This window comes from Rattus norvegicus, chromosome 11 (genome assembly GCF_036323735.1).
Source record: "Rattus norvegicus strain BN/NHsdMcwi chromosome 11, GRCr8, whole genome shotgun sequence".
NCBI classification, from domain to species: Eukaryota; Metazoa; Chordata; class Mammalia; order Rodentia; family Muridae; genus Rattus; species Rattus norvegicus.
This window is the reverse complement of record NC_086029.1, coordinates 50,252,131-50,266,034: the sequence shown is the minus strand read 5'-3', so window position 1 is coordinate 50,266,034 and position 13,904 is coordinate 50,252,131. Positions and strand designations below refer to the sequence as shown.

At 44.2% G+C, this 13,904-nt stretch overlaps 1 protein-coding gene across 2 annotated transcripts in view; it reads right to left on the bottom strand.

Moving 5' to 3' along the window:
• Positions 1-7,086: 7,086 nt before the first annotated feature.
• Bace2 (beta-secretase 2) overlaps positions 7,087-13,904 on the bottom strand; it is an 82,097-nt gene continuing 75,279 nt past the window's right edge. For both annotated transcript variants that reach the window (NM_001002802.2, XM_039088202.2), the window contains exon 9: positions 7,087-7,553. In NM_001002802.2, coding sequence (NP_001002802.1) covers positions 7,300-7,553 — 254 coding nt within the window. In that variant the 3' untranslated portion in view covers positions 7,087-7,299. The remainder of the gene's footprint in view (positions 7,554-13,904) is intronic.

Genomic DNA, 13,904 nt, shown 5'->3' with positions numbered 1-13,904 from the left:
CCCCCAACCCCCACTCCCAACCCTCCCCATCCCAGGTCTGAGTATGGGAACATAGCACTGTACCAGCTCAAATGGTGTCTGAACTTGAGAATTTTTTCATTTCCTCTTGTCATGGGTACTGTTAATAGTAGTGTACAGTTATGGAAGAGCCTACACTGTGTTGTCTCCTTGTCACATATAGGGTATGAGTGTCTCTGAGTGGGGGCAGCTGTGCTTTTCTCTGAGTGGCCAGGGCTCAATTGTGGGTATCTTTTTCTATTGTTCTCCATCTTACTTTTTGAGACAGAGTCTCTTACCAAACTTCGAGTTCTCTCTTCCAAACTAAACAGGCTGGCCAGCGAGCCCAGGGAATCCACTTGTCTGTATTACCCCAGCCCTGGTGTAGCTTGGTTTTCCATGGGCACTAGAGATCTGAACTCAGTCTTCTTGCTTTCAAATCGAGTACTTAACCCACTGGGACATCTCCCTAGCTCCTGAAGAACCTATTTTTAAAAATTAAATCACAGTTCTCAGATGGTGTTGTTTGGTTTACTGAGTATTTCACCTGCTTCCAAGAGGGGCCTTCTTTAGGGGCTGGACCACTAAGCCACATCCTTACCACACAGATGGTTATGCACCAGGTCCTGAGGCATGACTGCAGGAGTGCTTCTGAGGTAACTTAGCTAAGCTAAGGGCCACACCAAGGCAAACATGGAGGCCGTGCATCGTTGAGCAGTGCCTGGCAGTTGGTTATCAGGGTCTAGTCCTGCATTGAATCTGGGCCCTCCAATCACTCACTTAACTTTCTTATTTCCCAGAAGTCCGTAGTTCTGTGACCTGCAGGAATTCCAGAGCTGAGACCCAAGAGGCATGAGGTTAAAGAAACAGTTCTGAACCCAAGTAGGAAGTGTTATTTATTCAGACTGAGTCAGACACCTCGCTCCTTTTCAGTGGTATACATCTTAGCAGGATGGACAAGTACAAAAATAAGATTATTTTAGAAAACTCCAGGTTGGAGGGCCCAGAAATCACGTGGGCATTTGTTAGGAGCTGCTTTGTGGCACGAATGCCTCTTTGTTCCGCACACTATTCTAACCACAATTTGATTTGAAATTAGTTCAGTGCCCTAGAAATGGAGGGAGATTCCCCCAAAAAGCAACCATTTAGAAGCATCTTTAGAAATACAATTTACACTCAAGAATCCTGTAGGAAAATAGGAAAAGAAATGTGAGCTACACAAAATACATTGAGCTACACAAAATATGTTGCATAAAACACGACTTCCTGCCTCTTTTAGAGTTCAGTAGATGGCTTGGATCATTTATATGTTTCTTTATATATTTACCCTCAAGGTCTCACCATGTAATTCTGGGTAGTATGGAACTCACAGTGTACACCAGGCACCATGAGTTCTACCTCTGCCTTCCAAGTTCTGGAATTAAAGGCATGTGCCGCCGTGCCTGGTGCATGGCTTAGAGCTCTTCCAGTAGAACCCAAACCTTGTACACAGGAGAAACAGGAGACATGAGTAACCCTTTCAGTGCCTAGAGGAGAGCATCATAAACCTGAAGGGTACGCAACTGTGCAGATGAACAGAGGCAGGAGGTTACTCGTCAAACTCCAACTTTCACTTGCATGTGAGAACCCCACCTACCCCGTGGGTTTGAACTGAGTCATTGCTAAAGAAACCAACCTTCAGCTCCTCGATGGTAAAAATGTGTGATCCTGCAACAAAGGAGGAATCAATGGGACAGCATTTTATACTCCTGGGCCAAAGGACAAGAGTTCACAAAGCTATGAAGACATTTCCCTCCCTCGCTCCCTCCCTCCTTCCTTTTCAGTACCAGGGTTTCGTGAATCCTAGGCAAGAACTATACTATTGAACTCCACTCCTGATCCCAAGAAATTTTTCCTCTTGTGATTTTTTTTTTTTTGGTTCTTTTTTTCGGAGCTGGGGACCGAACCCAGGGCCTTGCGCTTGCTAGGCAAGCGCTCTACCGCTGAGCTAAATCCCCAACCCCTCCTCTTGTGATTTTTATTACTGATTAATAAAGCCTTAATTAGCTATGCCAGTTTGTTTTTTAATCTCAGGAGATCACCCAGTGCTCTCTTAATACTTCATTCTTCATTCAGCAGTACCCATCTTGACATGCGAAGCCCCTGTGAGGGTTTTCTTCTCCTGGTAGGATTCCACAGCTTATTTGTCTCAGAAGGTTCTAGTAGTGTTCATACAGAACAAGGAGCAGAAGTCAGCAAGCCCCAGTCCCTGATCTGTGCACCTGTTGTGAATACAAACTATCCAGTTTCCGCCCCACCAAAGAAGACACAGCAGTGTTGAATCAGGTGGGGCTGCACAGAGAGCTCAGGCGCCGTTCTGTTTTTACAGGCACCAATGTGATCGCAGCTGTGCATAGAGAAGGCTGATTGTACCTCTACCAGTTGTAATTATGAAGCATATGGGTAAAGATTCATATTGGCTGTGTGCTCTACTCTGACGTGTGAGGGACACACCATGTGCTACAGCTTAGATCATTCATCCCCAGCTGATCTCACACAAATATTTCTCTCCAGTTGTAAATGAGGGCGTGTGAGCCTGGCCCTTTCCTGACACTGATCATTCCTCAATGGATGATTTAACATCATACTCTTTCTGGTTGCCACCTGGATGCAAATATAAGCCAAGGCTTGATCAAGAAAAACACAAGCCCTAATAGGGATTTGAACTTACAGTCCAGTCGTCATCTACCATCTTCTCTTTAAGAGTAACTACTGTAAAAGTAATAGGGCACAGTTAAATTTAGAAACATTGGGCATCTGGGTGTGACATCTGATACAAAGTCTGAAGGAAGTTTGTGTGGTGAGAGGAAGGAAAAATCACTGTCCTTTGAGTTTGACATTGTGAATTCTTGCTTATTTCTAATGAACCCATTCGTGGCCTTTGTAGACACATGGGTGTCACCAGAACGATCGGCTAGGTTTTCAAAATCTTTAGCAACATAATAATTGCTTCAGTTCACTGTTTTACCCAGTGTAGTTGACCAGACTATAATGCAGATGCCTGGGCTTGACATGCTAACTCTGAATGAGACTGGGTACTTATGTACCCTGAGACCCATGAGACACACTCCTATAAGAAGACCAGGGCCACTGTAGACAGGGCACAGATTTGAGGCTAACAGCAGCTTTCAGAGTGGGTGGGTGGTCCAACAAGGCTGGTTATCATGGAACTATCCAACTCTGACTGTCAAAAGTCCTTCCTGGGTACACAGTCCCCAAAAGAAACTTGGCCAAACCAGTATGGCCCAAGTAACTTTTCTTTGCCCAGTGAACTCCCCAGCACATAGCCTTGAACCTGCAGCCTCAGGCATGGGTCCTGCTCCTGAACTCAAGGAATTCTGGTTTTACTGGAATAGGCATCTTTTAAACAAAACAAATTGTCCTCTGCTGAATGTCTGCTCAGTGGCCAGTGATCAACCTAAGGGCCTCCCTTTGAAGATTCCCAAAACGCAGGCCATGCTTTAAAAAAAAAAATGGAGTAAAGTGGTTTGTCTACATTGTGCAGGGATATCCTGGCTGTCCATAACACTAAAACTGCAGACTGAGGTGGGGAACATACCTCTCTCCTGACTCCTTCAGGCCTTGTCCTCCTCTAAGAGGTTAGAATTTATCAACTCCCAGGAATTCTTGACTCTTTGCTGATGGAATTGACCAATCTCTGGCTCAGGCAACATGCAGGCTGCCTGCCTCCCACAAATCCTGAATGTCTACATTGACTTCAGTGCTGAAACATTCTTGAAATTGAGTGGAGGAGAGTTATCGCTCTGTAAAATAAAAATGACACCTTCAACACAGTGGGCCAACTTGAGCATGGAAGAAAGCACGCAGGCGGAAGCATTTCCAGACCACTGACCATGCTTATTCCGGGACTTTGCTCTCCTCGTAGTATGATTCTCTTACCCCCCCCCCCAAACTGCTCCGCTGTCTAATGGGCAAATAGCTACACATTCAGCTCTGTAATTTTTAAAACAGATTGGAGATGTGCATAATCCTATATGTGTGTTTTTTCCTGTTTCGGATTGCTTCTCCATATTGGAGATTTTTTTTTTCTCCTGTGGGTGTGCCTTTAATCAATTCTGGTAAGTTCATGCAAAAGAAAACACACGGGGATGCTGTCCAGTTAATTTGGTTTCCGATAATAAAGATAAATGCGGTGAAACCCAATTATCCTTGTCTGTGGGACAGACTTCTGGGCAACATTCTACTCCCAGGGAGGAAGCTGGAACTCAAATCCCAGCCAGGTGTAGACGCTCCACCAGGTGAGAAGGTGGCAAGGCCAATTTAGCAAATTCCCGCTCTTAATTAAATCATCAAGTAGTCCCTCCCTGCCTCTTAAAGGAGAGAATGGAATCTGCTTTAGAAAAATCTCTTCCTCAAAGTTCCTTGGAGTCCTTATTGCTGATTTCTGGTCATAGTTTTCTTCCCAAATGTATCTCCAACCTAAACCTCTGGGCTTCAGGACCAGTCAGATAAATTTTTTTCCAAAAATTTATATGTTGATATGTTCTGGGAAAAGAATCCCATGGTCATGTGTATGTAGCACACCTGCCTCTTTAACTCCAGGCACTTGTTTGTGGTAAAAGAAGGAGGAGGGGGAGGAGGAGGGAGAGGAGGGGAGGAGGAGAAAGAGAAGAGGGAGGAGGAGGAAGAAGAAGGGAGGAGGAGGAAAAGGAGGGGGAGGGGAGGAGGCGGAAGAAGAAGAGGAAGGGGAAGAAGAAGAAGAAGAAGAAGAAGAAGAAGAAGAAGAAGAAGAAGAAGAAGAAGAAGAAGAAGAAGAAGAAGAAGAAGAAGAAGAAGAAGAAGAAGAGAAGGAGGAGGAGGAGGAGGAAGAGGAAGAGGAGGAAGAGGAAGAGGAAGAGGAAGAGGAAGAAGAAGAAATAATTCCATAGGCCATACCAGGAGACTGGACACAGATCACCAGTGACTCTGAATGAGGGGAGAGAGATCTTCCAGTCCTTTCCTCATTCTATTCAAGGTAAAACTGAGACCCTCAAAAGGCTACTGTTTTGATTCCTGTTCAAGGCAAACATTCTTGACAGTCTGCCAAGTGAAGTCTCAATTTGCAGAACTTGAGAAGGTGGGCGTCACCACAGTTTTGACTAAGTATATGCCAGGAAAATGTCCCAAATTCAACCGTCGATTTCATTCTGGTTGCTAAGCTCTGCTTTTGTAATTTAAGTATTCCTGTCAAAATGTCACATCAAGTGGCATCTGAGATACAAAGGTAGACACATTTGATATAAAATACAGAAAGTTCTGGTAATCTTCCCCCTGCCTTGACATCCTGCACTTCAGAAGCCCAGCCCAGTACAGACAATCAGATTTCATGAGTGGGAAGATTGAGCAGTCCTCCTATTTCAGGGATTCAGTGTCCTCACAGTACAGGGAAGGGAGGCAGGGTCTAGGAGAACTTGGTTCTTTTCCACACAAACCTGCCTAGAAGATGGCACTCAATGGAAAAATCAACAGGTGAACAGATCCCACTTCCAGTGATTTCTAACTCTGTAATGAATTTTGAAATTATTCATGCTCAACCAGAGCATGCTCGACACGTCTGTAAGCATTTGAGAACACAAAGCTATCCCTGCTTGGGTTGGATCTTTCTTCTTCAACAGCTCAACTCCTCTCCCATGAGAATTTCACAGAAGGTTCCTCTGGCTGCTGGGTAGTGTTCCAGTTCACTGTGGTATTCCTGGATGGCTCCTGTGTGTCCTTGGCACGGCCATTTATTTCTCAATACAGAGGTGACCGGGGTGAGCAGAACAGATGGCTGCGGCATCCGCACAAAGAACACCAAAGACATTCCTGCTATGCACTCTGGGTGGAATGTTTTATGTCCAACCTATCTTCGTAGCAGGTAGCATTGCAAAGTGAACACTGAACTTGGTATGGGAATGGAGGGGTGTCCACAAGGTGACTTTGTATGTCAATTAACATCCCCTCACAAATAAGTGGCCACATGGAGTAATAGGCTTCCTCCACCTGTTTTTGGCAAAGGCCTCAAATGGCAGAAAGTAAGGTACTGCTGATCTCCCATTGCTAAGGCATTACCACTCCCCCAAATCTCCTCCCCCCAGGAAAGAACCACAGAGTCTTCTGCCAGTCAGGTGCCTTCAGATTGCTTTGGATTGGCACACTTGGTCCCAAGGCATCTTATGAAGGGAAATGCATGGCTTCAAAGGACTCAGAAAAGTGGAAATGACTCCAAGTCACGAGTTTTCCTTCCCTGACAGCTGGTCAGAAGCACAGGCATCTGGCCATGTCTCCATTTCCCAGATCAGTAATTACCAATTTAGTTCCAAAGAAGATTTAGAGAAAAGAAACAATTATGGCAGCAGAGATGAGAGAGTTTGTTTTCCTCATTAAAACATGATTAATTAACTTGAAATCTGAGTAAGTGTGTGTGACCATGGCCAGCTTGGTGACAGAATGTCAAGAGCAGCATGCAGCCCACCACCTGTTCTGCCTCATTGTACAGGCCAGGGCAATAGTGGGAATCAAGCTGCCTGAACTCTACTCAAACTCAGAATACTGGCCAAGCCACACGAGTGGCATCTTTACCTGCGTGCCAAAGAAACTACATTTCATTAGAATGCCAGCCATCTCACTCTACCTAGATGGGCAAAGATCTTCCTGGCAAGGGCTAGTGTGATGTGTGATCTGTGATCTGTGTGTGGATTCTCATTGCTGGGGATCCTGAGACCTACCCAAGGTCCTGCAGTACAGTCGGGTGCAGAAGAAGGCTGAGTGATTCTCTCATCAGGCTCAAGTCTACTTCTCCTGCTAGGATATTGAAAGCCTTCTTACTTGTGCTAGATAGTCTAGGTAGTAGTCTAGGACCAAATACTCTTTAATATGGTCGGTACCAAAAGTTTCCTCTAGACAAGAGAGCGAGCAACCGAATGCACTCATTTTTCCTGAGGTTGAAGAGAAGATAGTAACTAACCACAGCTTGCCTATTTTTTTTTCCTTTGGATTGTTTTAGGTTTTGGTGGTACACTGGGCAGTTTGGCATAACCAGTCCCATAAAGCCTGAAGCCTAATGCACTGTTTTGGTTCACAATGAGGTGTTTTTTATTATCATTTCTCTCTGAAGTAGAAAAGACCTGAAAACTTGGAAATCAAGAGTAATCAAGATACAGCGAGTCTGGAAGGCCTTCAGATGCCCGGCTGAAGTTCCAGACTAACAGACAGAGAAGCCAGTTGGAGACATCCCTCTTAGAAGAGCTGAGTTCAAGGCTGCTGGAGTTCAGATGAGGCTCTTCATTTCCAGCGATGTCTGACTAGTGAGGATTCATCGTTAACCACCTCAGGGTCTCGGGGGGCGTGTCGGCAGTGCAGCGGGAACAGCAGCAGGAGGATCAGAACCAGGAGAATGGCTCCACACACACTCATCAGGGCATAGGACACAATCCACAAGATGGGCTCATTCAGAGCCTGTGCTGGAACACAGTTGCTGGCTATGTCTTCCGTGGAAAAGGGCCCAGAAATTTCAGACACTGTGGTACCTGCAATCTCTGAGGAGACAGAAGGAGAAAGGTCACAGCTGTGAGTCAAGAAGTTCTCACTGGCAGTGAGCACCGAGCTCACAGCTGGTTACACTGAGGCCCCGATTGCTCGAGTACCGAGTGTGCACTTAGAGATGGCTTCAGGAGTGAAGACGAAGGAGGAGTAGAAAGAGGGGCAGTTTTCTAATCAGAAAGCTGCCTGGGATGAGTGAGGAAGGGGTCTTTTGGCAAAGTTAATTTGATCCCATGTAATACTTAGTGAGACCAAACAAGTCTTTTTAGTATTTTGTTTGGTTGGTTTTCTTGCAATAGGGTCTCACTCTATAGCCTGGGCTGGCCTGGAACTTGCTATGTAGCCCCAGGCTACCTTTGAACTTATGGCAGTCCTTCTGCTTCAGCCTCTTGAGTGCTAGGATTACACTTGAGCTACCACATGTAGCCCAATTCACTCTTAGTGAATTATCCTAACCACACTGGCTTGGGAGAGTCCACTTACCCCTATCCTATGTTGAATCTGAGAGATCATGAAGCAAAAGCAATCAATTAAAATCATAGGACTTGTGGTATAAATGATGACTCAGAAACATAGGATGCAATGTTGGCTTCTGCTAAAGACTCTGGGGTTGGAATAAGGTCCATGAATGAATCGAAGTGAGACTTCTGAGAGCTTGTGAGAAACCTCCAAGTATACAAGACAAGAGTCTTGTAGTCTCTATTCCTCCATAACATGGGTTGTTCTTGGAATGAGCCTTTGAGCCCCTCCCAGGTATAAATCAGAGTGAGTTTTACCTCAGACTACCTATCATCTTACTCACTATCCTTGATGATGTATGATTGTGTACAGCCCACACTCATGTGACCTTGCCCTTGTGACTGTATACACCTGGGCTTGCCTCTCCTTCCAGGGCTGTAGCAGCCGAAGGCTTTATTTGGGTTCGGGGGAAAGTGGGTTAGGAAGGTCTCCTGATCACTCTCTTAGTCAAGGAATACCACACCACAAAACATTTTCTGTTTTTCTTGTTTGCTTGTTTGTTTTTTGTTTTGATTCAAGCCTCAGGATCTCTAGTCTTGTCAAATATGATCTTTTTCACTTGGGGAAGATAACAAGGTCAAAATGACAGTAGGATGACAGTCTTTAAGGAATACCTTTAAAGGAGGAAGAAATAGCTCATTTCCTTTGCAAAGGTCATACTTTCTGACCTGTATAGATTCCATGACTATAGCTTTTTAAAAAACACTTGAGGGGGAAAAAAAACAAGACAAACTAACCAACCAACTAAACCAACCAACCAGTGAACATAGCCTGCCAACACTCAAGCATGGTGAGATGCAGCCTCAGTTGATCCACACCCCCAGAATTCCCCAGTGGGAGGGAAGGAAAGGGATGTTAGCACACAATACCCAGGGGGCAAGGCCAACCCACCACTTCCTCCTGAAAGTCAGTGTCTCCTGACACACAGCCACATCAGTATCCATCCTGGGTTTTCTTGGTTGAGTTATAGTGCTGGAGTGATGACTCGGTCCCTCATCTAGTAAGCAAAATCTGAAGCGTTTCCTGTCTGCCTCTCTATGGAAAAGTGCCAAGCTCCGCCCTATAATTTCCAAAGACAAATGACTCTACTCCTAGTCAGGAAGATAATGCAAATTTACAGTAGAAACCTTGCAAATAGAGGGAAGGGAAACAGTCATAGAGACGACAGTCAGAAAAATACTAACATTCTTATGTGTAATGTTTTCTATGATAAAATCATTGTCATTAAATCTTAATCCAGCTATTTTGATGACTATCCAAATAACCATATTATGGACACATTGATTGATGTTTAATTTTGATTTTCAATTACATTACTTCTGAGAGGGAGAACTACTAAGGACTGGACATAACAGATCAGTGGCAGTATGCTTTCTGAGCATTCAGGAGGCCCTGAGTTCAGTCCTCAGGATTGCGGCGAGAAAGAAGGGAAAAACTTCATTTGATCATTTGCATTTTCGTTTCTCTGTTCTCAAGGACTTGTAGGACTCTTTCCGATAGTAAAATCTTTCTTATGTTGCAAATGTTGTTGTGAAGCAGGTCATTTGTCTTTCTTCAAATTTACTTTGTAAATGAGATGTGTCAGCCAGTACATGGATGAAAGTAAGCGTGCGCAGTGCGCAGATGGCGATGCAGGAAGGTGGGAAGGAATCCAAAATCACTTGAAACCACTTTTGCTTCCAGCTAAGATGGGGTCACAGGGGCCAGCCTGACCTCCCACTTGAAACAAATGGAACACTGGGTAAAACAATGCTAAAGAAAAAATAAAGGAAGAGTGTCCTGAAATAGATGTATGCCTCTAGGCTGTGGGCTAGAGAGAGATGCATACGTATGTTGCAGAAGTCCAGGGGAACAGTGGCTGTAGGATTTGCAGTACAGGCTCATGCTAAGGAGACAGCTCCACCAGAGGGTCAAGGCCTCCTGGAGCCTTCAACAGGAAGTCTAGCTAACTCTTCATATCCAGGAGTCCTGTCCATGTCATATCCAGACCAGTCCAGAAGAATAATGACATCTCTACTGAAAACATGCAGACCTTTCTCTTGTCAATATTTCCTAAACAACACAGTGTGACACTGAGAAGTATGACGTCATCTAGAGATGATCGAGTGCAGGTGTTACATGGACCTGACACTGAGCAAGGTATGATGTCATCTAGAGATAATGTTCAGATTCTGTGGAGATACCGTGACATCTCATAGAAGGGACCTGACACTGAGGTGGGTGTGATGTCATCTAGAGGTGATGCTTAGATTCTGTGGAGATACTGGGCCATTTCAGAATGGAACTGATACTGTTAGTCTTGACATCATCTAAGGATGATGGACATTTCTTAGAGTCAGTGTGGACAGCTGGCTATCTTATAGAACAGGCTTGGGTAACCCTGAGCATCCTTGGATTTTGGTGCCTCAAGTTTCCTGGATCTCATTCCTTGGGTTCTGAAGGATACTAGCTTGTATCAGAAGCTCAATCCCAGAGGCTGGGTAATGTCTTGTGTTGGATATTAGACTCCCATAGAGAAATCCTGGAAGTGTGGTGGTTTGAATAAGCTTGGCCCAGGGAGTGGCACTATTTGAGGTGTGAACTTGTTGGAGTTGCTATGGACTTGTGGCAGGAAGTGTATCACTGGGAGTGTGGGTTTTAAGACCCTCATACTAGCTGCCTGGAAATCAGACTTCTCCTAGTGGCCTTCAGATGAAGGTCTAGAACTCTCAGATCCTCCTGTACCATGCCTGCCTGGACTCAGGCATGCTCCCTCCTTGATAATAATGGACTGAATCGCTGAACCTGTGAGCCAGTCCCAACTAAATGCTGTCCTTATAAGAGTTCCCTTGGTCATTGTATCTTTTCACAGCAATGAAACCCTAACTAAGACAGGGATGATAAGCATTCAGTCTATAGTGCAGACTACAGCAAGGAGATAGAATACACAATTTATAGTTCACATAGAGAAGAAGGGAAAGCAGGACACAGGCAAGAATTTTAGCCAGAAATGCCAAAGATGAGTTCAGTTGCACACAGGACATTATGGGCTTGATTATCACCATATTTTAATGAGGAAGTCAGAGGAATATTTAACACGATAGAGATACAGAAGATGTTAGAAGACCTAAATCAATCTTCCTGGTACAATATATAACATGGAAACCACACTGGTGTTATTCATGTACATGCACTGTAAACAAAGAGCATCAGGGGCAGAAGAGATGGCTCAGTGGTTAAGACTACTGGTTATTCTTGAAGATAACCTTGGTTCAATAATCAGTGTCCATGTAGTACCTCAAAACCATCTGTAACTTTAGATCCAAGGGAACCAACACTCTCTTTTGGCCTCTGTGGGCAGTACACTCCTGTGCTCATACATATATGCAGATAAAAACACCCCTATATAAAAAAATAAAAATAAATCTTCTAAAAGGACCAACCAAATTAAAGATGTCATAATAGAACAATGTGAACTGACACACACAGAGAACACTGAGAACCAAATAGAGAACCTCAGTGTATATGGATTATCACACACTTCTTATTCATGTTAAAGGGCCAAAGGAAAGAGAAGGGTAGGAGACCAAGAAGAAGAAACAGTAACTAAAAATTTTCAGAACTTATTGTGAACCATATATAAATTCATAGATTGCAGAGACGTGTGCATGTACACACACACACACACACACACACACACACACACTCACTCACTCACAAAAGCACAAAGACACTCCTATCCCCAATAAAGAACTGAGAAGGGCATGGTCAGGTACAGTGGAATAATTAGTGTAGGGTTTGATTCATGCACAATGCATAGGGATGTAAGAATATCATATTGGCTTACTAATATGAACAATTAATTAATACATGCTAGTAACAATTCTAGAAAGGACATCACATGGAGTGCTTAAGAATCAGCCATGCCAGCAGGTCAGGGAACCAACCCCAGAAATCTTCTTCAAGTTGAATGCCTGTATTTGTCTGTATTTTTCATATATATATATATATATATATATATATATATATATATATGTGTGTGTGTGTGTGTGTGTGTGTGTGTGTGTGTGTGTGTGTGTGTGTGTGTTATATAACAACAACAACCACCCCAAAAGCCCCAAGCACCTCCAAAACAACAACAACAAAACCCCAGAACAAACTCTCAATAAAATCACATTTTCTTCACTGAACATACTGTTACTTTGAAGTCAGAAGATGACCTTATGTGCTAGGTCTTAGAAACCTGTGTGACTGAGGTACCTATTAACATACTAAAGTAGATGCTGGCCCACTGCTCTCCCAACATCCCTCAGTACCTGTGACTCCTCCCAGAACTCCTCCCTGTGCCACCACCATAAACCTCTCCCTCCTGATGGTTTCTCCTCCCCTAGCCTGATCCCTATATAACTCAGCATTTTGGCTTTGTCTGGGCCACCTCTCTTGGTCAGTGGCTCCTCTATTGCTTCCCCTTCCCATTTAGTCTGCCAGCCATGTTCAGCTTGGATTCTTATCTCTGCCTGCGTTCTCCCTTACATCTAAAATCTTCTCCAACTTTAGGACTCATCATGTCTTCCTCCTCCTAACTTTTTCATTCACTCTGCTCCTTTTTAAGAAATTTTTGGAAAAGTACCAATCTCAGCTTGTCAGACATAATGCATTAGTTAGAAACAACCACACACTCACGAGAGCAATGGAGGAAACTGGATTTCAAACTGAGGCTGAGGACTGGGGATGTGACTCGTTTGGTATAGAGCCTGACTAGCATGCAGGAAGCCTAAGGCTCCATGCCAAGCACTGCCCAAGCTGCTATGGTAGTTACATCTGTAACTCCAGCACTAGGGGAAGCAGGAAGATAAGAAGCTGTAGGTCATCCTTGGCCACATGGGGAGGTTGAAGCTAGCCTCAGACCCTTCTCAAAAACAGCAACAATAAGAGCTATGTCTGGTTGCTATTTTCAGGAGCAGCCCTTCACTAGGTGTCTGTGCATTTATTATATACATTAACTGTGCTATGAAGTTGACTTGACTTTGCTATGATGGGTTTATATATGAGAGGTCATTGTTCGCTGTGGGGAGGGGAGTGAATATGCGAGTGGACTCTGTCTTCAGATGTTTGCTCCTTGTCAGGGGCTACCTCATTGAGCTTAACTGCCCTGTCTGCTCTGTGCTTTGACTCTCACTTTCCTCATCTGTAAAATGGGAGTGTAACTGCCCCTATAAGTGACAATGTTGGAAGAATAGGTGAGTTAGCAGATGTTAAGTGTGTACTGTGCGACGTGACAGTCAGCTGTTACTATGTTGTTACTTTAATTCTTTTATCAATGTCTGAGGTTAAAATTTTAATTGTGTTTTTTTTTCTGTTGTCCCCAGAAGACCATGACCTGGTTAATCATGAATGCCTTGGGAGATATATCATTTTACTAAGGATGCTAGTCAGATCCCCTCCCTACATGAGGCATAAAACGAAACCAAGGGCCTTATTAAACTGAAGATCTGTGATCAAGACATCTGCAAATGGCTGCTTCAGGAATATTACTCTGCAGTTAGAAGGGTTGCAGACACATAGCCAGCCCCCTCCCCTCTCTTCTCTCTCCTCCCTCCCTCCTGCAGGAATCTTCCTATCAACCCTCCCACCCCTAATCTGGCATTACAATCAGATTGGGTGTGCACCACTATATCTGCTTTGGACATGGGTGCTAAGGACTGAACTCAGGTCTTCATGCCTGTGTGGCAAGCACTTTACTGGATGAGCCTTCTTGAGCCTGTATTCTCTGCAGTAGGCACAGGCTATTCATAGGGTTTTCATTTGTACAACGTGGAGCCAGTGGTTCTCAGCTTTTGGTGTCTTTG